The sequence below is a fragment of the Syngnathus acus genome, chromosome 20 (assembly GCF_901709675.1).
Source record: "Syngnathus acus chromosome 20, fSynAcu1.2, whole genome shotgun sequence".
NCBI classification, from domain to species: Eukaryota; Metazoa; Chordata; class Actinopteri; order Syngnathiformes; family Syngnathidae; genus Syngnathus; species Syngnathus acus.
Genome location: NC_051104.1, coordinates 5,304,210 through 5,327,341, shown reverse-complemented (window position 1 = coordinate 5,327,341; position 23,132 = coordinate 5,304,210). Strand labels below are relative to the sequence as shown.

Genomic DNA, 23,132 nt, shown 5'->3' with positions numbered 1-23,132 from the left:
AAGAGAATAAGAGCACGCTTGAGGAGATTTTGTCTGACGAGCTGCAGGAACACTGCCGGAGTTGCCCTTTGACCTGTGACACAAAATCATGTGCTTTTAAAATAACATCGTGGTAAGGCTCGAGCGTGCATCACTTTGACTTATTTTTCCCTCTCTGTTGTCTTGTGGGACTTGAAAAGGAGTGGAGTTTCATGTCGCTTGAGAAGGAGAAGACAAGCAGGCATCGTCCTCATCTATTAAATATGAAGCAATCAAAAGGAATACTGCTATTGTTCAAACGCTCAGAAGTTGATAACCTCACATTTCTCCGAACGTCTCTCCTCCACCGCATTTGTTAAGTGCTGGTTTTAAAAAAGTGCTAAAACTGCAAATCCCACACAATCCGGTACACAGAGATCATAAAGCATTGATGCCAATTTCACTTTTAGAAGCAGCACTTCATCACCAACAGACATTGCGCAACATTTGTGATACACCATGAGCAGTAAAATCAATCTACAAATGTCCATCGACAAATTCAAAATCATACATGATTAAATGAGGCGTACAAAAACTTTCTCAGCAAAGCATATTTTTATTTTCATAAACAACCGGGTCTCAAGGTACACAAACCAACACAAACACATGCTATTTTTTTACGAGGTATAACGCCCGCTCCAAATTTGTAACCATGAATTCTACCGCTTGCTTCCTTACTGGTATTGAGGCTTGAGGATTAAAAAGACACACGCATAATAAACGCTAGTGCACTGCAGCTTAGCCACTTCCAACTTTGTGTTTTGTTGTGACCAAACAGATCATCTAAATATATTTGTAAATATACTGTATTTATAATTTTCACAATATAGCTATTGTATCTATAGATTACATCTATATATCATATCTATACATATATATCTATGCAGCCAATATATTGGTACTGTGACTAGGATTTTTTTTTTTTTTTTTTTTTTTAAAAAACATCTAGGTACATTCATTTGACCCTGTCATTTTTTATTTCATATGAAAACAGATTAACTATAGAATATCTCAACTCAATTATATCATACAAACATCTCAGTGACACCTCATTTCACACAAGCATACTAGTATAAAATAGCATATTTTTCTGGACAACAGTACATAAACTCTACCGAGACGAGAGTCAATTGATTTTCTCGGGTGCATACGTCAACAACGAGCTAAAACAGTATTACGTCAGTGGTCAAAAGCTTCAACACAGATGTACAATCACTTATGTGAAGAGAACCTTGGCATATCACAGAGTACACAAATAGGCAATCAACAAGTTTTGGCCGTCAAATGGAAGCCACATGACAATATGGAGTACTTTTATTTCTTCTTTTAAAGGCCACAAGGCAGTCACATGAGTGCCGGTCAAGTGTGTTGTTGGATTCAAGTCGGCAGCGGACCTTATAAAGGAGTATGGGAACGACACAAATAAACAAACGACTGGAAATACTGTAGTTGGAATTTGAAAAAGAAATCTAAAATTGAGAGAATTACGTCACAAAAAATAAATAAACAAAAGCTCCCTCGAAAAAAAGAAATACCAAAGTTCTGGCACGATGACACGGTCATCAGTTTAATGTGATTGCAGAAATGTTAGTTCCTGATAAAAATCCGCACTAATCTGATGCAGTGTGGCAATTTTGACTCTTTCAAATTCCAACTTAATCCAGTGTTGGCCAAATACTCCTATATAGGACCCAAAACGCTGCTTTTAATGCTATAGTTTCTTCGCTACAGTAACTATAAAGATTCTTATGTGGTTTTTGAAGCGGTCTTAAGCGCTTTGAGTACCAAAGTTAGAAAAGCGCTTTACACTTTTGGGCTGGCGGGTTAAATGATCGTCCAGTGTACATAGTCTCTAAGCTAAACTACTTACACACCTCAGTTGATACAGAAGACAACAAAAATACAAATGAACACTTCCCATTGAGGATGTAACACCATGCAAAGAAATTTGGGTTGGCTTTTGCACAGAAATGAAAAGTTGAATAAACTCACTGAATAACCTGCAACCCATTGCGTAACAAGGTGCTGTTGCGTGACTCTAGAGAAATACAACCATTTTTATGTGTGTGAATGCACCAAAGTATTTGGATGCATCCCAGACAAGTCAAACCAAAACTACATTCATGGCTCCCACAGCAATTATTATATCGATATTTGCATGTGATGTTTTCAACAGTTTCACTGTATTTAAATAAAAATTAAATAAGAAAAAAAACAGTGCAACATAAACCGAACACGACAGCTGAATCTTGAAGAATGAGAGAAGTTGTGAAAGATGAAACACTAAATCCCTGCCTTGTTGAACGTTACAAGCTCCATGTTGGGCAGGTTAATGCGGACTTGGAACCGGAGTGTCCAGACCTCTGTCGGCCTCTTTGTCTTCCAGGCCTGAGTAGGAGCTCAGGGCAGCCCACAGTACGCTGGGTTGCTCACAGTGGTGGTGACCCCGCCAGTGCTCCAGAACTCCTTCTTTAGTATCCAACACCTTGCTGCAAAGTACACAGTTGAAGGCGGAACCTGTTGCAAGTACCCCAAGGCATCCGCCGGGAGCTGACGTCCGGACACTCTTGTCCTCCCGTTCACTTCCACAGTGGTGGAACCTAATGTGCCTCTTGAGTTTAGCAAAAGAGAAGAATTCCTCATCGCAGTTCCCGCACTTGACAAGGTTGCGTTTCTTATTGAGCTGCCGCCAGTAGTGTGCGGCGCGTTTGATCAGTTGTTCTTCAGGGTTAAGACCACCCGACAGAGGCTGGCCCCCCTGTAGCTGAATCAGGACCTCCTCCTCATGAACATATATAAGATGCATCTTCATGTCGGCAAAACTGGGAGTGACCACATGGCAGCGGCCGCATTTAATCTGCAGCTCCACAGATTCTTCACGGCCCTGATCAACTGAGGGTTCTGAATTGTCCCTGCAGGGATGAAATTAGTATATATCCCATCAATATTGGCACACATATAGACAAGACAAATAGACACAGTGGCCTCCAAAAGTATTGGAACGACCTTTGTCCTTGTTGTATACTGCAGACACTTCAGATCAAAAGATAAATATGAGACAAGTTCAAAAGTAGAAGTCGATCGACTGACACAAATTCTTACCTCTCAACAGCTACGTCCTCCTCGTTACGTTTAATGGACGGCTCCACCGTAAGCAAGACCTTGTGAACCTCTCGTAGATGACTGAAGTACACGCCCACATATCCAAAAGCCTTTTTGCAGAACTCGCAGCTCAGAGACTGACGAGATCGAGCCTCAGAATGGTGAAGCTTCATATGGGTGCTCAGGCTGCCCGAATGCGCGTAGGCTTTGCGGCACACCGGGCAGACATACGGTCGACTGTTGGTGTGACTGTTCATGTGGCTCTGGAGGTGATGCTTAAACTGGAAGCAGCGGCTGCAGGTGGGGCAACGATGGAAGGAGCGGCTGGCGACCAGAATTCTGGAATGGGACGAACCGCTCAGATGGAGAGCAACCGGGTGGTGTTGGGGAGGACAATCTGGATCCTTTATTGTGGTTGGTGTGGGGAGCTGGTGACTTGGTACAAACACCGGTTCTTGACCATCTGAAGTACTGGGGGGCAAACTAAGTAGCTGGGGGAGGGCCTCCATCACCAACATTGGCTTTGGCTGAATGCTACGGTACTTCTTGGAAATGTCAACTTCTTTTTGCTTGGAATTTGATACGACTATTGAGGGTTTTTCAGGGGACTTTCTACGAAAGAAGGACAATGACCTCTTCTTTCGGGCCTCATATGCTAAAATGTCTTCCATTGTCTTTCTCTTTCGTCCTCTTTTCTTTCCCGGTAACTTCTGAAGGTTACCCACAACCGGGTTGAGTGGGTTTTTATTCTGAGGCTGATCAGATGAGTTTGGCAACTGGCTGCTACCCCAAGCTTGAGCTATTTCGTGGATTGAAGGATCTTTGGGGCTCATGGGACCCGATTGGTTCAAGCAATCCTTCTCTGGGGACAAGTTGATCTTAGCAGGTGGAATGAGTGTGGTCTTCATTTTAGAGTAGGGAGGGATGGACAGTTTACCCTTAGGAGGAGAAGGGATAATCTGCACTGCTTTACTGAAGATGGCTGGAGAGATAACAGCGATGCTGTTTGGACACGGAGCTGACGCAGGCTTTGATTGGCACATCCTCACTGGACCGCTTTGCTCCAGGGAATTGCCCTGCGACGATTTGAGAGCAGTCGGGAGAGTAGAAGATGGGCATGGATTTTGAACAAGGCCTGCAATCCCAGATTGCTCAGCTTTGTCTGGGGTTTGTTCTAATTGGGACCCCGGGTACAGGACAGCATTATCTGGTAAAAGGGCAGGGACAGAGATATCAGAACAGGCCGGGTCGATAAAAATGACCTGCTCGGACGGTTCCACCTTTGGGTTTTGAGTTTGAGGGACCGTACTCTCCTCTTTTTTCTCCTTAATCAACAAAGACGTGTTGCTCACTAGTTTTTTGGGCGCTGCAACCCCAGAGGCAGCTTTCACCCTTAGAGGTGTTGATCTAACCTTATCTGTAGTCCCTGCTCTCCTCACAGGTTTGTACCTGGGTATGGGCAGCTTGAGATTCTTTTGGATGGACTGAGTTTGTTGAGGTTGTTGTTGGTGCGTTGTCTGGGAGGAGACAGGAGGGGGCAGTGCCACCAGAGAGAATGTGCCATCCTGACCAGCTATTTGCATCAGGGCATAGTTTTGGGTAGGCACAACGATGGATTTAGAGGTGGAGCCACTATTAGCTTCAGGGAGGGCAGGGGGAGGTTGACAGGCTAGGACTGTAGGGGATGGGGAAGGCACAATAACTGGGGCCTTGGGGGCGATGTTGCGGAACTGAAGGCTCTTCATTTGAATGGCTGGATTCAGTGGAAACCAGCTGCGAGACAGACAAATTAGTCGTATTAGATATGATTGGGTAGCATATGATGAAAGGAGGCAGGACGCAATCTTGCAGCAATACACCTACATTCTACAACTAACATCTTTTTTGGGGATCATTTTTTAACATGTTCTATCTGCCCAAGTGTGACAAGCTGTCTGTTAAACCATATCTCGTTGGTCACACGTAGTAGTTATCTTGTTCCCTGAGGCTAAGGACAGAATGCCGTCTTTGATTTGAACTCAGCGTGGAGTCATAGTTCCTGCTGGGCCATTGCAGTGAATTCCTTGCGTCATCCCCCGACTCACTTCCTGGAAAGTACAGCTAGTACATCTGATGACTCGAAAAAGGGTTCCTTCCCCTGTCGCTTGATGACCCTCAACATTGTAAAGAGTATATCCATAACACTCTAATACGATTTGGTACAGAAAGCATTTTGGAGGAGTCACAAAAACATTGCAATGATACAAGAAGAAAAAGGAGAGATAACATCATCTTCAAGAGGCAGTAATGAGAAACAGCAAAAGGCCTTCTGTTAAACAGCTGGAATTGTTTTTGTACAAAGAATATTTACACAGTACCTGACCACATGACAGCTCCATAAAACTGGAGGTATTCCTTCCCTACATAGCAGACAACTGATCGTATTTTGATTGTTACCGTGGCTGAACACTCAGTGGAATAAAACCAAGGGATCCTTGGTCTTTAACGCAATGTATTCTTTTCCATTTGACAAATAAATCTGTCTCTTTTGACAGTTGAATGAGATTGAGATTAGGGGGGGGGGGTGATAAAAATATTTTACAAAGTCAAAATAGGTTATATAATTGCAATATAGTTGTCCAATAGATTCAGTCTTCCTTTTTGGTCAAATTTAAGTCCGCTTTCAGTTTTCCAAACTTTTTTTCATTTTCCTCAAGTCTAAAGCAGTCTTCCCTTACCCAGCTCTAAATTTTATAGCAAAGGCTTTATGAGGCGTCCGCTGTGGAATAACAAAGCAAAGCATCGGAATACTTGTGTAAATATGAGGTTTCAAACCTAAACCAAGAAAAACGGTGTGGACAAAGAACAGAGTAAACACGGAGCAGAACCGGTGTGGTGTCAATTTGTAAGAAGATCCACCCATACATTGTTACTGGGCTCTAAATAGATGATCATGAGGGGAATCATATATAAGGGTTAAAAGACAAATACATGTGGAGGTCATAGATTTCACTCAATCTGCCATTGGATTTTAAACGCCATTAGGTTTAATCTAACTTGGGTCAAAGGTCAGGGCTAGGATGATGCAGATGTGTTTTTTGTAAGAGAATGCAGGGGACACAGGGAAAGGGGAGACAGATTAACAGGTAAAGCCAGAGGGTGAGAGGTGAGGGACGTATGTTTATGCATGGACGAGGTCAGGGTTGAATAAGAGGGCAGTGTGTGAGCAGGCCAAGCATGAAGTGAGCATTAAAAAAAATATTCTGGTTTACACGCTCAAACCGAGCTGGGACGTGTGGAAAAATGTGGCCCCTGCAAGAAAAATAAGATGCCAGACAAAACTGGCTCAAAGTTGAAGTTGTCCTGAAGTGATGTGGAAAGTGCTGTGTGTTCCAGAGTGCATTTTCTTTTACAGGAGATACTATGCAAGGTCAAAGCGCTTGAAAAAAAACCCCCACCAAATATCAAATTTAGTTTTAATATTTCTACTTTAATGTCCAAAATTGAAATTTTTTTAAAAGCATTATTTTTTAAGAGATAATTAGCTTTCAAAATTGTTGTCATGCAGTTTAGAGTTGCTTGAATTGTTGCCGTGTACTCTCAAGCACAAGTTTTTACATGATTGTGTAATTGTCTGAAAAATGCTCTCGCAAAAATGCAACCATATTTTGGTCTCTTGCACTGCTATTAGTTCCACATTTTTTTAAAGAAGTCAAAGAAATGAGAAAAAGTCTAGAGTTGGGTCATCTTTTTTTTTTTTTGACACATTTGACAGCAGGAAATAAAACACACCATTCTGTCGTCCCTCCACCTATTTTTTAACAAAGTTGTATTCTGAGGGAAGGACAGCAGAGAGCATAGTCGTGAGGTTTGTTATCTCCCCTGGTAGGGGGAAGCAATGCTCATCTGGGACTCCAAGATAGGGCCTGGAGATGGAGCTGGTCTGGAATGAACTATGTGTCCATGTTTGTGAGTGGGAGGGGTAAAAACACAGCAGAGGCCAAACTCCCCCAGGTTTTGGCGCAGATGAAAGGCCAGGATCTAGGCTAGATAAGAGGGCAGATCATGGGGGGTCGGGGCCGGCCGGCCGGCTGTGCGAAACCGTGTCTAGCAGTCATCTTTAACAAGCCGCTTCTTCTCCATGCAAACATATTCGTGTGAATATTTTTAACCAGTTGTCTTTTTAGGTGGGATTATTTTTCCACCTGAGCAAGCGTGTGTTGTTGTTTTTTTTCTTCTATATATGCTGCGGGTGAAAACAGTCTTCAACTTAAGCCAAGTGTAAAACTGCGAGCGTGCACGTGTAGGAGAAAGCTCTTTTGTCTCCGCGGCAAGCGCAGTCATGGAGAAAATGAAATCGGTGTTTGCAGAGGCTGGATGAAACAGGTACTAAAACACACTTCGCTCACATCCAGCTGCTACTTTTGTCTTTGGATAACATTGAAAGGTCTCTTTCACTCTTGCTGGATCACAGCGCCATATGGTATGCGTGGCGTGTACAAACAAACACACAACCATATGTCATCCATTGTCACCTGAGCAAATCAATGCACTGGAGAAAATCCATTCCAATTAGGACCATGCCGATTTTGCCAGCACGCGGATGAAAATGAATCGATAAGCGAGCCCCACTGTTATTCCTCGTATGGTATCCCTTTAAACCGCCTTAACTGAGCCTTTCTTGCTACGTACACAAACACATAAGCATGCTCGTCAAAATCTGACCTAAACACAACAGCAAATAAGAATATTTACAATCTTACAATTAATACAGCAAAAGGATGTCGAGGTGAATGGCGTCGATGTGGAGTGAAGGTGACAGCAGTGTGTCCAAGAGCATGTCTAGAAATGTGAGTTTGCGGTCTCAAGTGTTAACACCCTATCCCTCCCCAGGCAGCCAGACTGTCTTAGTCATCCAGACTTTGCAACGCTAAACCTTTACCTGACCTTTCCTTACGCGGTGACATTTGGACCTATTGGAATAGGTCAAACAGCACTAAAGAGTGTGGAAGAAAAATGGAAGTGGGAGCTTGATGGGGGAGACAAAAAGAGAAAACAAGTTGAGTGAGAGCTGTCGGCAGCAACGAGAGTGGACTCTCCAAGAAAAGAAAAGAAATTTCAAGACTTCAACACAGCATCCTGAGAGAGTTTTGTTCACTGCCGGGTGAAAAGAAGCCTCATTGCAACCTCTACTGGCACACAAACACCTTAATGATCACTCCACTGACTCAATGGGACCAATTCAGTGGGGAATCTGAAAGGAACGAAGGTGCCATCGTGCTAATTTCACTCCCTCTGCATCTCAGATGAAACACTGGAAAAGGCAGCGAGGCATAGAGATGCAGAAAAGTTTTGCGCATCTAATTTTGGACTTTTTTTTCCCTTCTTCGTATCATGCATCATGAAAGAGAGTCTCTCTTCCTCTCTCCAGCTTGCAACCATCTCTTTCATTTTAACCTCCCTCCTCTTTTTTCTCACAACCTGAGTAAATAACCAGTGTTGTGTGGATGCTAATTACAGCTGGCTCAGGGAGGAATGTGATTGGCCCAGAAGAAGGAGAAAGGAGAGGCAGAGGTTGGGAAGGGCAACCCAACACAGACGCCAAGTACCAACCGGAGAAGGCCCTCCACATGTTTGTGGGTCCGATTGAGAGACAAATGGAAACGTTGTAAAACTTCCTTAATGACGTCTACTCCTTCAAACAGATCAAAAGAATCGGCAGATGATCCTTGCAGTTCTCCTCTTGAGGTGAGACTGGAGCTCTTTAGCATCATTGTGGTTGACATCACAAGAAGGACTCAGTTCCGACGCTTAATTTAAAGGGATGTTTTCCAATGACGGGAAAGAAGGTGAAACGATGCAAGACACCGCGTCGACGAGACGGTGAAAGGAAAACACGGCAGATTGATTTGTAGCTAGAGGACATGGTCGGAACATCACGGAAGCAATGTTTTATTTTTTTATATAAATGCCATCCTGAGAGGTTTCTTGATTAAAAGAAATCTTATGATCCCAGATTAGGACTAGATTGGTAATGACAGGTGCAGGAGAAACCTTAATGTTACAAAGACTTGCGTAAGCTTTTAATCTTGTGTTAAATCCACCGCAAACACCGACAGACACACAAAGTGGAAAGGTAGAAAGGATCACAATGTATAAGGGATTGCAGGGGGAGAGGGAAAATTGAAAAAAAAAATGTGATGGGTGGATAGATGAGCTATTTTTATAATGAGGTCAGTGTGAGCTATGGGATTTTTTTCTCTTGGGAATTACACACACACACATACATGTACACAAGCTGTAGTGATGTATCCTGCTGTGCATGGCTACCTCCATCAAAAGAAGAAAAAGGTACATGATGCAACTGCGCGATACATTTTTTAACAATGTCGTGTCAAAGCAGAAGTTCTCCCCATGATTGAAGATCATCTTAAACTCAAATTACCTATTTGATGATCTCCTTCGTCATTAGGTGGAGCCGAGGTCGTGGTCCTACCCGTCACCTATCCGCACTCCCCCCTGTAAAGACATCAATTATTTAATTTAAAAAGAACAAAAGTGTCTGTAAAACTCTGAAATTCATGAAAGCGACGACGGCAAAGTTCTCTCAAGCGATCTATTTGCGACAACGTGTAAAAAGTAACACGGCGTGGCGACGACGACATGATTCGCACGTGGCTTTGCGCATACACGCGCGGACACACTCCATTTAACGGAATGAGCGCTCGTTTAGCCAACGGTGTCTCGGCAGGCAGGGGACACAAGGCTGCCCGCTCAGTCAGATCCATCCATATTAAATAAATAAGGAGCGCTCTTGTGTGTGTAAATTATTCATTTAACACGCCTTATCCTCTTCCAACAACCTTGTTAGAGCAACTCGGGAGTGGAAAGGGGGGGTGTGCGTGCGGGTGGGGGTGGGCACAAAGCGACGGCGAGGCAGACACTGTGGCTCATGAGCGACTCAGCAGAACCTGTGGTGCATCTCTAAGCTCTCTGGGCGTTCAGTCATAAGGGGGCTAATTCGGCCTGACACCTCCTTTGTTTCAAGCAGAAAAGAGCTGCGTACACAGCAACACACATGCGCAAGGCCACACAATCCAACTCCACACCGCCATGCACAAAGTTGAACAGAAAGAGCACAAGAAATGAATTTTTAGTGCATATTCATAGAATAATCATTCTACTTGTCTGGATGAATTATTGAGGAAAGGGAGAGCGGCACACGCAACGGAATAATGCAGTGGATGCTTTCCTGTGCCGCCTGAACTAAAATCAGAAAGCACGGGAAGTCATCAAGGCTTCCCGAAATGATGCTAACAAGGCGCAAAGGTGACGCAAGGGGTTTGTTTACATGAAATCAATTCATTAAAGCAGGATTTCTCCACTTTCAAATGGAAAATTCCCAAAAAAGACTCTTCCATTTTTTTTCATACATAAAAATAGGAAAAATAAAACAGGTGTCCCTTAGTGGCAGGGCTGTACTCTAAATTTGCTAAGACCACATGAAAACATCGTCTATTCCAGGCCAGGGCGGCAAAATTACAGCCCTGCTCGTTCTACTCTAGCATTAAACCTCAATTAGCGTACAGCTTTGCCAATGATGTCATTACGCAGGGTTACTTTTCTTCAGAAAGACAAATGCTTGTATCTGAGCCAGTTCAAACTTTCAAGTGTGGTTCTACAGCAAAGGAACGTTCTTTCCGGGAAAATAGGTGTCTTCAAAAAAAAAAAAATATTGTGGTCTTAGTTTGGCTAAATTTACCAAGACTGGTAATACGATCATGACGGGGCTTTTCCAAGGAGAAGAAAGGTCAGTTACGACAGACATTCAAATAAACACAAACCGTTTGACCTCCAGTAACCTGACAGAAGAACGCCCAGTCAGATACCAACTGCAATGGTAAGGTACACCTAAAGGGAAACTTGAGCTTGAGCCCGTCTTCCATATTCAAAAATCAATGCTGCAAAAAAAATGGACTCCCTTAACACTCTTTAAAAGTTGCATTAAGGATAATTAAATAGAAGAAATTCTCTTTGGATGTAAATTTGAATAATGCCACTCCGAGTTCAAGAGCTATTGTGGAAAACTAGGGTCGATTATGAAGATAGACTGAAACTTTATGGCCAACAAAGTGACATCAACGCAGTCCTTTAAGGCAGCACCTCCTTCCTACATTTTTGTAACGGCTTCCTCGCACTGTAAATTATTTATTCCAGCTCGCAGCAACTTCTCACTCGAAGACCAGTAGGTGTAGAAGAGAGGAATCACTCTCACATCTTCAAAGAGAAATCAGTTATGGCTAAGTTTGTGTGCTTTTTTTTTTAATCACCCAGATTCTTTATAAAATTTCTCCATCGTGCACAGGTGAAAAGAGTCGGGGATGGGAGGGAGGGGGGGGGGGGACTTTCTCAGAAAGTGGAACAGCCTTTTTTTCCACGCCAAACTCGGGCAAAAACTTTTTTCCAAGGGGTGGGTTTGGAGAGCGTGAGATCAAAAGCCTGCAAGTTTCTGGTGAGCGGATCCAATCAGCCGAGAGGGCCAAGGAGAGGAGGAGAGACAAGTGCTTCCCTTTTAAATTGATCCCACTGAGACCCTCAAGGTTCCCCTCGCAGGACTCGCAGCAAAGCGCAAAAAAATGGTCCTGAGGATCTGATGAGGAACTGGGAGGAGAGGGTGGGAGAAGAAAGACTGTTTTGGGTAATGGAGGGGAGTGGGGGGACACAGAACAGAGAAGTGTGAGGGAGACACGCCAGTTGCGGCAGATCAAGAGAGGCGAGGCAGACAAGGAGGTGGGCTCATTTGCCAAGGGGGCATCTATGCATCCAGCAAAGAGTCAGTGTGGGTGGTATCAAAGCACTGGTACCCAAATGATGATGATGCGCTCAAGTGTATCTGCCCAGGTCTTGGCAGCGGAGACGTTGGATCATTTGGAGCTGGCCTGAGATCAGACCCTGGACCAAGACGGTGTCGATATACGCGGCGTGCTCGGCTCTCAAAGGAACAAGCGCTATCAGAGCAACCCAGAGACTCGGGAGCCTGCCAGACTCACGGTCGACTAACCGTTTGCCAACGAGTGCATGAAAGTATACGCGGTGACGGTGTCCTTGTCGCCTTGTTTATGGCCACCAGCAATTATCAAAAAAGGAACATCCAAATTACAAATGAGAAATCAGTTTGTGTAATTGCTTGAAGCTTAATTGATCATTCTGAAAATAATTCTACCTGTGGCCATCTTGAAAACGGTCACCAACATTTCCCATTTAGATAAACAATTAAATTGACAGCATTTTATTTGGATCAAATATTCTTGTAGCACATCTGTGACATTTATGGCTTACAATAAACCAACGTAGTCGTGATGGAAAAACCACTGCTCGGCATAAATAACTCACAGTCTAATAAATAAGCAGATCTCTACTAATATCATTAAAGTGCTCTTAGGGTAACCACGCCCCTTTATCCCTGACAGACTCATCAGCATCAATAATGTGACATTTCATTCAGCTGACTGTCCTGATGAAGCCATTTATTTAATTAACTAGGACGGGGGGGTTGGTAACATACACAAATTCAAGGTTACATGACCAGGACTGAGTTGGCACCAATAATCTTTAGTGATGGTGTGGCCAATTCCTTGCTGAGAGAGCAAGCTCATCATGAGTGCTAATTTTCTCCAGCGTACACAAAATAAGAGGCTCTATTTAGAATGAGGGGAACCAGGAAAGGGGGGGGATTAGCTTATCATTAGAATGAAGACGAACAATCAATTTCAAGTCTTAAAAGGCTGCCAAATACACTTCACTTATTCTTAACCGCCACCCTAATTTGCTTTTTTCTCAGAAGTTTATTCCTGACTATCAGCCAACAATGCATAAGAAAGCTAAACTGAAAGTCAACCTTGATGACTAACTTATTTGAGGTTCAAAGCCATAATAAAAACTCAGAGTAAGATCATTTGTCTTTTCTGTAAAGTCCATTGATGGGTGTATTGATAGCGACGTCTCTTTAACATGAGTTTTGAGGGTGTTTGGTCTCCCCCTTCAGTCGCTTGTGAGCTGCAGAGCCTGGAAATGATTAGGCCTGGGAGGGCAATTAGCCCGAGCATCGCTGGGCTAAATATAGAGCAGCGTGGCCGAGCTCTGCTCCTGGGTCATGTCCACAATGCAGCCTCTACGCACATATGTTAGCACAATCTGGATTGTTTCATGACTGATGCGAAGGCTTCGCTGACTCAGATGAGATAACATAACTCAGCTGTCGATCCGGTGTCCCGTGAGGCCAGGAGTGGGAATGAACCCTAAAAGGAAACATTTCCGCTATAACTGTGAGTCAAGAAGGTTTATTGAAATGGAAGCTGACGTCACAAAATGCCAAAGTTGGGATATACTTTCCCACACTCTCATCTCATAGCTTCCTGCCCCTTTCAGTCCCGTTACCTCCTGCCCCCTTGTGAGAAAAAAAAAATGTAGATTTCATCCTTAAAAACAGGAGGTTCGCCCACTTGCTCACCTGGGACAGCTGTTGGACAGCAAAGGCAAAGCAAGAAGGTTATAAGAGCCTGGGAATGTTTAACATCTAGAAAGCAATCAGAACATAGCCACTGCTTAGGGAATTGGACAGGAAATACGGAGAGTAACCCTTTCCTGCCTGAAAGGAAAGACCAGAGGAAGTCATTTAGGCTACGACACATTTGCAAACTGAAAAGTGAGCGTATTTCTAATGATAGTTTCTTTCTTAGCAACTTGTTTGGATTTATTTCATTCCATAGCTTGGCACTATAATGACTCTTGACATTCTAGCGCCCTCTGCTGTCGACTGGAATTGACGTCAAAGTGCCCATTTCCCAAGTTAGCCTGCATTAGGTACACAGCTTTTCGCAAACGCTAACATATCACAATTAAATGACATTTTGGTTGCCTGATGATGTTTTATGTTTGCTATGGTGACTGAATCAAATTTTGTTTCCTGACACAGGATGGCCCTTTCCCCGAGTCACAAGACAAATAGAGGAATTTCATTCTCCTAAACTGTGGCTGTTGCTGACAAGTAGCCTTCTCTTCCTCAAACAGGCTTATGTGGCAAGACTTGAGCGTGTGTATAGGTGATAGGAAGTTTCGTTTCCGTCCAGTGTTCCTCCTTGCTGCTTCGTTTTACCGTTCACTTCTTCACTTTTATGGTGCGTGTAAACCATTTTGTTTTACCGCTAATGAAAAAGTGAGGGTTTGTTGGAAATACTTCTCGAAGGATCATCCCTAAGAATTTGCCCGATAAATTAAACTCGTTTGCAAAAATTATACAATTTAGTACGTTTTACAATATGGTACAGATCCAGTTGTAGTTCTGAGATCACTTCGGTTGGAAATAAAAAGACTGTTGCTGTCGATCAGCACATTCCTACTATGGTCTGATGTTCCAGGAGTGTATCAGAGCGCACATTTCCAAATACAATGGGCTCTGTTTAGTGTAACGTCACACAAACACATTACACAAATATTACATTCTACTGAGGAAAAAAAAAAAAAATCAAGGTCAAACACAACCGTAGAAATTTGCCCCAAGAGAAAGGCGATCATTTGGTGTGACTTACAGTCCATGTAAACCCGGCGAAACCCAACTATACCTTGGAGTGACATTATTTATTAAGACAAGTTAAAAGATGTATAGTGTATGCATTATGAAGCTAACTTCTGTTGGAGCAACGTTGGCTGTAACCCGACTTAACATTGGCTTGCTCTCTCTGAGCAGATGTCCCTTGTGAGACACAGAGAAGTCTGATGGCTTTAATTTACCCCTTTTCGAAAGGATTTCTTTTTGATGGCCGATTTTAATGTATAGACAATTTATGGGCAGAGATTTTGATCTTAATTACTTTGTTAATGAACTGCGATTCACAGGCGGAGCCTCCGGTCTATCCCTCTGCATTGCTGAGAGGGCTCCTCAAGAATCTCTCACAACCTCTTTCCCATTTTTAAAAGCACTTGTGACTCTGATTTGCAGGTCTGCTTTTGCTGAAGGTGGGATTTTTTTTTGCCGCCGCCCCCCCCCCCCCCCCCCCCCCCCCCCTTTGAAACGTCAGCAAAGACCGTAGAGCTCCAGCTATCGGTTTCCACTGCCAGGGAAGAACCTGGCGTTGTTTCCCTACCTCCTTACGTCCACGCGGTAGACTTGAATCAAACAGACGCATCGTCCAGATTTATGTTTATCGTTTTCCAATGAAAGTCAGAGAGCTAGGTGATGAAATGGCTCTTCATTGCCGGTGCTTCGCCTATGATGTATGGATTGAGCATTTAGCTAATCAAAAAAAACCAAATGGATGTTGTTAAAAGAACACAATTAGTCAATCGTAGGTGTTTTTTGTCAAATTTCCAGTTCAACAATGGTGTTCATTTGCATGTGATATATTCAAACAGGTTGTGCGCAACATGAACAAGAAGTAGGCGTCTTGGCACGGAAGCTTGCTTGAGAAGAACAAGCGAAGAGCGAGGAGAGGCAAGGTCCAGCTGAGGCAGCTGCTTGCTATTACTCTCACCCCGCACTACCCCCCCCCTCTGGCAGGAAATGAGCAATCATTTAGTACTGACAGGTACATGCTGAAACGCTGCTATCTCTGCTCAGAACCAACCAAATAATGAATTACAACAGTTGTGGAGTAAGCCTCTCAAGTATTAATGCCGCGTTCATCGGTTTATATCTTTTCAGGTGCAAGAGTGTGATTTTCTGATGTGACGTGGCCCTTAAACGATAGACGAACCAATGTTGTATCCGCAGTTAGTACTATATCAGAAAAATGTCTGCAGGATCAAAGAGAATTCTGATATTTGCTTGAATAAAATTCAAAAGACGATTAATCTGCAAATTAGTTACCAAGTATCGGTACTCGCGACAGACGTCGATACTGGTATGGCCCTCTTGTGACCATTTTATGATCACAATATATAAATAAATATCTGTCTTTCAAATTAACTGTCAATTTTTTGGGGGAGATACATTTTCTGCTTTAAAAGTACTAGTGGTATCAGTACTTGGTATCGGTATGGTGACTCCTCAAAAATTAAGTCCTGAAACTGGTATCGTTCTGAAAAAAAGAAGTCAAACAAATAATCTAATTGCAGTTTTCCTATTGTGAATAACACCTATGGCAAATTGATCGTGCCACACTAATCCAAAACGTCCACATTCAAGATCTTGCAAACAAGCGGCACTCCCTCTTGTTTAGTCTCTGACAGTCTTCTCCAAACATCTCTGTTGCGCAGCCCCAGATGTCTCATTACTGCAAAACAAGCAGCGGGATGAGCAACATCGAAGCCACCGGCCCTCGACGATGCCTCTTTTTCAATTAGAGAAGATTATCCCAGCCAGAGTGGCTCTTCCTGTGCGGTGATATGTTAGCTTGCCTCACACAGGACGACCGTGTGTCATGTCGAGATAAATTTAGTGAGTGGCGGAATTAAAGGTGATTGCAAAGGGGGGAGTTGTAGCTCCACATGAGCGCACAACAAGCTTAATAGCAGGAGGTTGCTCTGGCATCTATAAACTTTACAACCTATGAGAATACATAGGCAGAGACACAGTTACGCACTTACAACCCCTCACTAGCTCCCATAAATTAAAGCGATAGGCTAGCCACAATTCCTTAACATATACAGAAGCTTTACTCAGCAGGCGTGAATCAAATTGCAATCCTAACATTTCTGCCGGGTCGTTCATAAGACAGACAATGCCCTTTGAGAATCTCAACTCATTAGGAGAAGACAGTGAGGACAAAAACTCTGAAACCTGATCAGTTTGTTGTGCAACCAAAGACGTCTAGTCTTGAAATAGAAAATGCAGCTGCAAAACAGTGAAGCTTGCCTGCATGACACTAACGCTGCATAACTTTCCAGTGTGTCTGTGCCATAGCTGGAGCTCCTCCACTGACCATGGGCGTCTGTGGTTAAATCGTGCTAGTCTACAGGTCCGGACGAGGCAGGCGGGCTCCGCTACTGCTGACGCGGAGCACCCTCGCAGGGGAACGACTGAGTAATGGCAGGGTAACGTGATCCAGGGATCCAAGGGAGTGGGAGCGAGCGTGACGCTTAAATCATAGCTGTGGGAAGGAGAATGGGAGACGCGCATAACGTCTTTGCGAGACAGGGAGATGAGAGGCTGAGGAGACAAAGGGTGGAGTAACAAAATGAATTAACAGGGGGGCGGTATATTTTGCAAAGCGCCCCATAACACGGGATGCTGCCATTCATGAATGTACCGCACCTCTTGAAGTGGGAGGACCCTCAGAGGAATGACAGGGTGTGGTTTGGGTTTCCGATTTTATAAGACCGTCTCAGACGGAATAAGGTCCAAAATGATTTGGATTTGAAATGTTTTCTAGAGCTATTGTAGTTAAGCTTGTCGCATGCTACCAGGGGACCAACGATCACGGATGCTACAATGCGTTCATATAATAAGTTTGCAATCTATTTATTAGAAATTAATATAAGGAATTCCCAGGTCACATCGATGCCATTGTGAAATCTCAATCAGAAAAACTTCCCCTATGATTTTTACACTTAACATTAACAATTCATACCATGATATGACTTCAGACCATATCATGGTCCTCAAAATGCAAGTCCAATGAGACTTGAGAAATTATACTCGCCCGACTATTACTGAGCCGCAAACATATTTTCCCATCCACCATATGCTCTTCATTCATTATTCAGACATGAGATGCGCTTTCCTTGTTCTTCAACCATCCGCTCATGACATATTTGGGCAGCACTTACCTGAAAGGACTCGTTTAAGCGGAATAGTATGAAAGAGAAAAGATGTTCTTAAACGAGCAATCTTTTTGGGCCATATGAAACAGTTGTATTGCATTTTGCTCATGTCTGCACCTCACTTGCTGTCAATAACAGCAATTGACATTTAACTTTCTTATGCAAAAAAAAAAAGACTTTCAAACTATGCTTGTTGAAAAAGATTTTGGCGCATCGGCTCTTTGTTGAATAATTTCTACCGAGACTTCTTCTTCAAAGCGCCGTGATGAATGGCGCCTGAAAGAAAAACGAATGCATGTGCGTGTTACAGTAATATGATCATACGATTGAGCGGAAACGTTAGACAAGCATCTAAGTTTCCTTTGCCTGACATCTCGCCCCACGAGAAACCACAGTGGAACTGCTCACCAGCCAAAGTCAACATCACAACCAGCTGTACGGCATGGATTTTGTTTACGCAAGGTGCCATGTTTACATGCCAACCCCTTCCTCACGAGGGGTGAAAATGACCACAATGGTACTCTTCCCTTAGAGGCGTTGTACGTGACGCACCCCTTCGAAGTGTGAGCCATTTGCCACGGTGAGCGTGATAAACGAGGCTGTCACAGTCCAACTGTGACCGTCTCCTCCAAAGAGCTGAGAGCTGCACCGGGCCCTGTGAAAACTCTTAAAAACGTGTCAGCTAACCAATTTTCCAAGTGAGCAGTAAGCTACGCTGAAATGAACTATAAAGCTGGAATCGAATTGTATGCATACTTTTACCGATTATGATTTACTTTACTGACTTAATAAAAAAAAAAACTGCAGCCAAACATTTGTAATTATTTGAACTACCCACATCAAAACATTTATTTATTCAATTTCTATACATCTTACACATACAGCGAGACAATATTCACATTTTTTGCTAAATTGCAACATCAAATTCATTTCACTGTGCACATTGACAAATCCTATTCGCAATCAATGCTTCACCTTTGTGCAAGTACAATATTTATAGCAGTGCTGTATATTTTCCTACAAGTACCAGACCAAAACCTGAAGCACATGGCCCAAATCTAATCTGGAAAAAGATTGGATTCCTTGTGGTTTGTGGCTCCACTCTTCCAACAAACTCACATCTGAGTAAAAGCTCTGCAGATCTCGGTTAGACCTGGGTTTAATTTTTATGATAGGGAATGTGGCCCTAGTAACAGCAATGTTTTTTCTGGGCGTTTCTTATGATGAACACTTGGGCCTATTACGCTACTGTACGTTAATGTACGTCATGATGATGGTAACTACACATTTTTTAGGCGACACTTTTGTGTCAAACATTTGAGAAAAATGACATTTGACCAATGCACGTCTTGCATTTTGGATCGGCAAACTGTCTACTGCACTAGATTGACATGAGACCCCAGTAACAGAGCTCAACAGGAAAAAAAAAAATAGTAGGGGGCAAGTGAAGGGCAAATGCACGCTTGCCTTTTGGGGGCAACATGTGATGACAGCTAGACATTGAAATGGCAAGACTTCCCAAAAAAAAAATTGCAGGTCTGAAGGGGTGCGAAATGAAAACTTCCTGCAAGAGTTGCAGCATGTGGGATTCGCTGACCTTTACAGCTCGTTATAATGTGACAAAACCTGGCTTCCTGGCAGTGGTGGAAATAATATTTTCTACCTGGAAAGGAAAACCAAAACCCCCTCTGGAATATATACCACAGTGAGCGCTATTTCCAGGTTCAGTATGTTGGCTCTTCTTGGAGGGGAATTTCTCCTTCCCTCCTCCCCACAAACACATTGTCAATTTATCACATCTGATCATTAACATCTAAAATGCATTTCAACTAGCACTGCTATATGAGTAATACTTGCAAGAATAGGAAACCTTTTTTTTTATTCACTGATTGTGAGAAACATCCATGCTGACATATTGCAAGCTCACAGTTGCCAACTGCGGCTGATCAGGCAGAACGCTTCCAGTCACCAATCGATGAGGAAACTGATACAGCAGATGGCTTGTTTCACAAAATAATTTGTTTCACATAGTCGACGGGAAAAGAGCCAACATAAACTCCAAAAAAGGCAGACACTTCAAAAGACAAACTTGGAAGGAAATGTTCTGCCTTTTACATCAACTATGAGCCAAACAAATCAACAACATGACATAATATATGCAGAAACATAACACGCAGCCAATCACTACTCTTGCATGCAGATTAAAGTTTCTTTTATTATTATTTTTTAAATGTATTAAATCAAATTTATTTATTTATGAGATTACAATTATTTGTGCTATACTGTTCAATAAAAAAAGCAATTTTATTTACTAACAATGTACAATAAGCAGAAACACTTGAAACATATCACTTCATTCATAATTCACCAGTCATGTGTTATGCTTTAACTACAGCAGAAAGGATTCCGAAAGTTACATACCAGGTTTTCCTAAAACGTGGGCCTCACAATCCATCAATGCATCGGCAAGTTTTCAGAGCTTTGGTACTCAAGGCTTCCTGTAAGAAAAATGAAAGCACTATTAAAAAATATTTAACGAATATATATATATATAAACAAAAAATACAAACTGCAGAAACATGTCATCCGGTGCTTCAGGGTTTAAAACGAAACGACCCACTTTGATGGATCAGATCTGGCATTTTAATTTCACAGTTTACATATAGACACAAAGAATGCATTTATTATTTTGTAACACAAGATGTGTCAACGTGGGTTTTGAAGAAGATGACTCTTGTGCAAAGGAAAAGACTCATCAAATTCTACTAGTTCACATCTCGTCCATCACTAGTAGAACTGGTTGCATGCAGAAACCACCAGGTGCAGGTCACCTGTAAACTATTAGTGTGCCAAAACTGTACTGTGCAGAAATGTCATACATTACTCAAATGCAATTGACTATTATGTTGCTCTTTTGGAAGAGGGCAGGTACCTGTCAATTGACTATTGTGCATTCTAGAAACACTTTGATTTGGAATCTGCAAGCAACACCAGCCTGGCAAGGGAGTTCTATGCACAAGATTCACATGAAGCCAATATCTGCACATCACTTTGAGGCTGTCTGACATTGCTTGCTGCTGGAATCCTAATTTGATGACGTTTGTCTGCAGAGCATCGCCATCAGGTTAGCACGGGCCTGCTCTGCACATACTGTGCACAAACTGACAGATCTTACAAGAGCGTTGACCAACACGAAAGTTGATGCATGTGCATATGCACGTCACGGTATTGCATGTTGTTGTTTCCCAAGTGACGGTGTTACACAAACAGCAAATGAAGAACTAATGCAGATATTCCAGCTACATGTACAAGCTATGGTGACTGACAGCAGTGCAAACTAAGACCTGTTTGGCTTCGTTGACGTAAGTCAAAGCATCAGGCTCCATGTTACTTTTGCATTACCTCGAATTACGTTCCACTCGGATCTCCAGAGAACTGGAGGCTGCACCTTCACTTTAAAGACGGAGTCATTTTGCAAAATACTCTGCAAAATCGTCGCTTCTCATTTCTGTTTTTGCTCCAGCCATTTTGGACCAAACCGTAAATGATATAACATGGGGGTGTTAATATGCGGGAGATAGTTTTCATTTTTTATTCCTCGTACTAAATCGGCCCATGTAAATTTAACACACCAATTTTACAGTGTATATTTTATGGCTCGAATATTTTCTCTAGCGACTGGTCAAAAAAACGGTGCTTTGGAGACATGTTTGTCATAAAATACCTCACACCAGGAGAAATGGTACAGTCCGCCTGTTCAGTGCGTCTCCTGTACAGCCAAGCGCTCAGCTGCTGAGCTCTTCCGTACACATGAGAGGAGCGCAGATGCATGTAAACAATGGATGGTGACTCTTATTTTGGGTGCCCCAAATAGGCAATGATTTTGCATATTGATCATTTGGGTGTGGAAATAAATAAATACATGTCAAACCCAATTAATGCTTTGGAAAGAAACACGAACGCCAGATCTAAACAAACAAACAAACAAACAAACAAACAAATATGCTGAAATATTTTACAAATTTTGAAAAATACATCAAACCGCAGCTATGCAGGGGTCAACTGTAAATGATAATGCTAAATTATTGACTATGGTTTCCATTTTTCATATAATAATAGTAATGTGGCCATGTCTGGTGTAATTGGTACGCAAATCAACAATTAGCAATCACAGGGCACAGTCAAACCAACTACTTTATTCGTATTCACAATCACACCTACGACTATAAAGTTTTTTTTTCATCTTTACTTTTTCATGATATCAAATTATGTCACGAGAACTGAAATTGAGACAATCAGTGGAAATCTAACCGCAGTTAAGTCAGCGTATCTTCAAGTGATAAAAAAAATGGATCCAGTTGGAATGCCCATAAATAGCAAAGTACAATATATTTTCTTATTATATGCTATATATTTATTGCTATGATTGCTGTGCGCAGTATTTAAATTATGCTTCAATAATTCAAGTAAGTACAATAAATGACACATAGCATCAATGATGACTTTTTCTTGACATCTAATGAAGCCATAAAAAGACATTTAGGTACACATGATGGTCCGCGCACATTTACGCACACCCTTTTTTGCTAGTGTTTCACACTGCGGTCTTTGGGCAGCGAAGCATGTTGTTGTTAGTTTTGCAGTTTGAGTCACCTGGGGCTACACACGTCTCCTTCTGTTAACCACTTGTCACGGCTTACAGACGATCGTCTGTGACAGGTGCTCTCAGACTATGTCACTTTGTTTGCACGTGTTGATGACAAACGGTCAGAAAGAGAAAACATGCATTTATTCAACTTAAAGGTCTTTTTTTTATTCTTTGTATACACTCACTCATAACGAGGAGGTAGTAGAGTGAAGGATTGAGAAGAAAAAAAAGGCTTGGTTGCCTCTGTTTCATACTGATAATGCCGTGTGACTCATATCAATATTTCTCATCTCTCTAAATAGGATATGAAATAGCTTTTTTCTGTAAGCCTTGATGAACGACACAGCTATCACTTGCCAGCATTTGTCGAGCGGCTAACTGTAACTCTCGATTAAATCCTCCGAGTATCATTGTGAAAGAGACGTAAAAGCATTTCAAATTATATTCCAAGCCATCAGTAGCGCTTGGCTGTATGGGCCACAGAAGCACATTGAGGTCTTCAGCATAGAAAAAGTAGTCATGTCATCTGACTTTGTGATCAATAAAAGGATCTTTAGCTCAGGTCCAAATAGAATTAAGAATTGCTTTAGGATAATGACATTATCGACCAACATTCAGTAAGGCG

The 23,132-nt window shown here is 42.5% G+C and overlaps 1 protein-coding gene and 1 long non-coding RNA gene across 2 annotated transcripts; one reads left to right on the top strand and one right to left on the bottom strand.

Annotated features, from left to right (window-relative positions):
* Window positions 1–637: 637 nt before the first annotated feature.
* On the bottom strand, window positions 638–21,401 carry znf438 (zinc finger protein 438). The gene is made up of 5 exons (XM_037279608.1): window positions 21,262–21,401; window positions 20,281–20,357; window positions 9,545–9,618; window positions 3,121–4,893; window positions 638–2,930 (listed from the first exon to the last, which is right to left on the bottom strand). Exons 4-5 carry the CDS (start codon window positions 4,863–4,865, stop codon window positions 2,348–2,350), a joined length of 2,328 nt encoding a protein of 775 aa, XP_037135503.1. The 5' UTR covers window positions 4,866–4,893; window positions 9,545–9,618; window positions 20,281–20,357; window positions 21,262–21,401; the 3' UTR covers window positions 638–2,347.
* Window positions 13,953–15,961, top strand: LOC119139165. The gene is made up of 3 exons (XR_005101310.1): window positions 13,953–14,276; window positions 15,511–15,683; window positions 15,800–15,961. It is a non-coding gene; the product is annotated as an uncharacterized LOC119139165 (long non-coding RNA).
* Window positions 21,402–23,132: the final 1,731 nt, after the last annotated feature.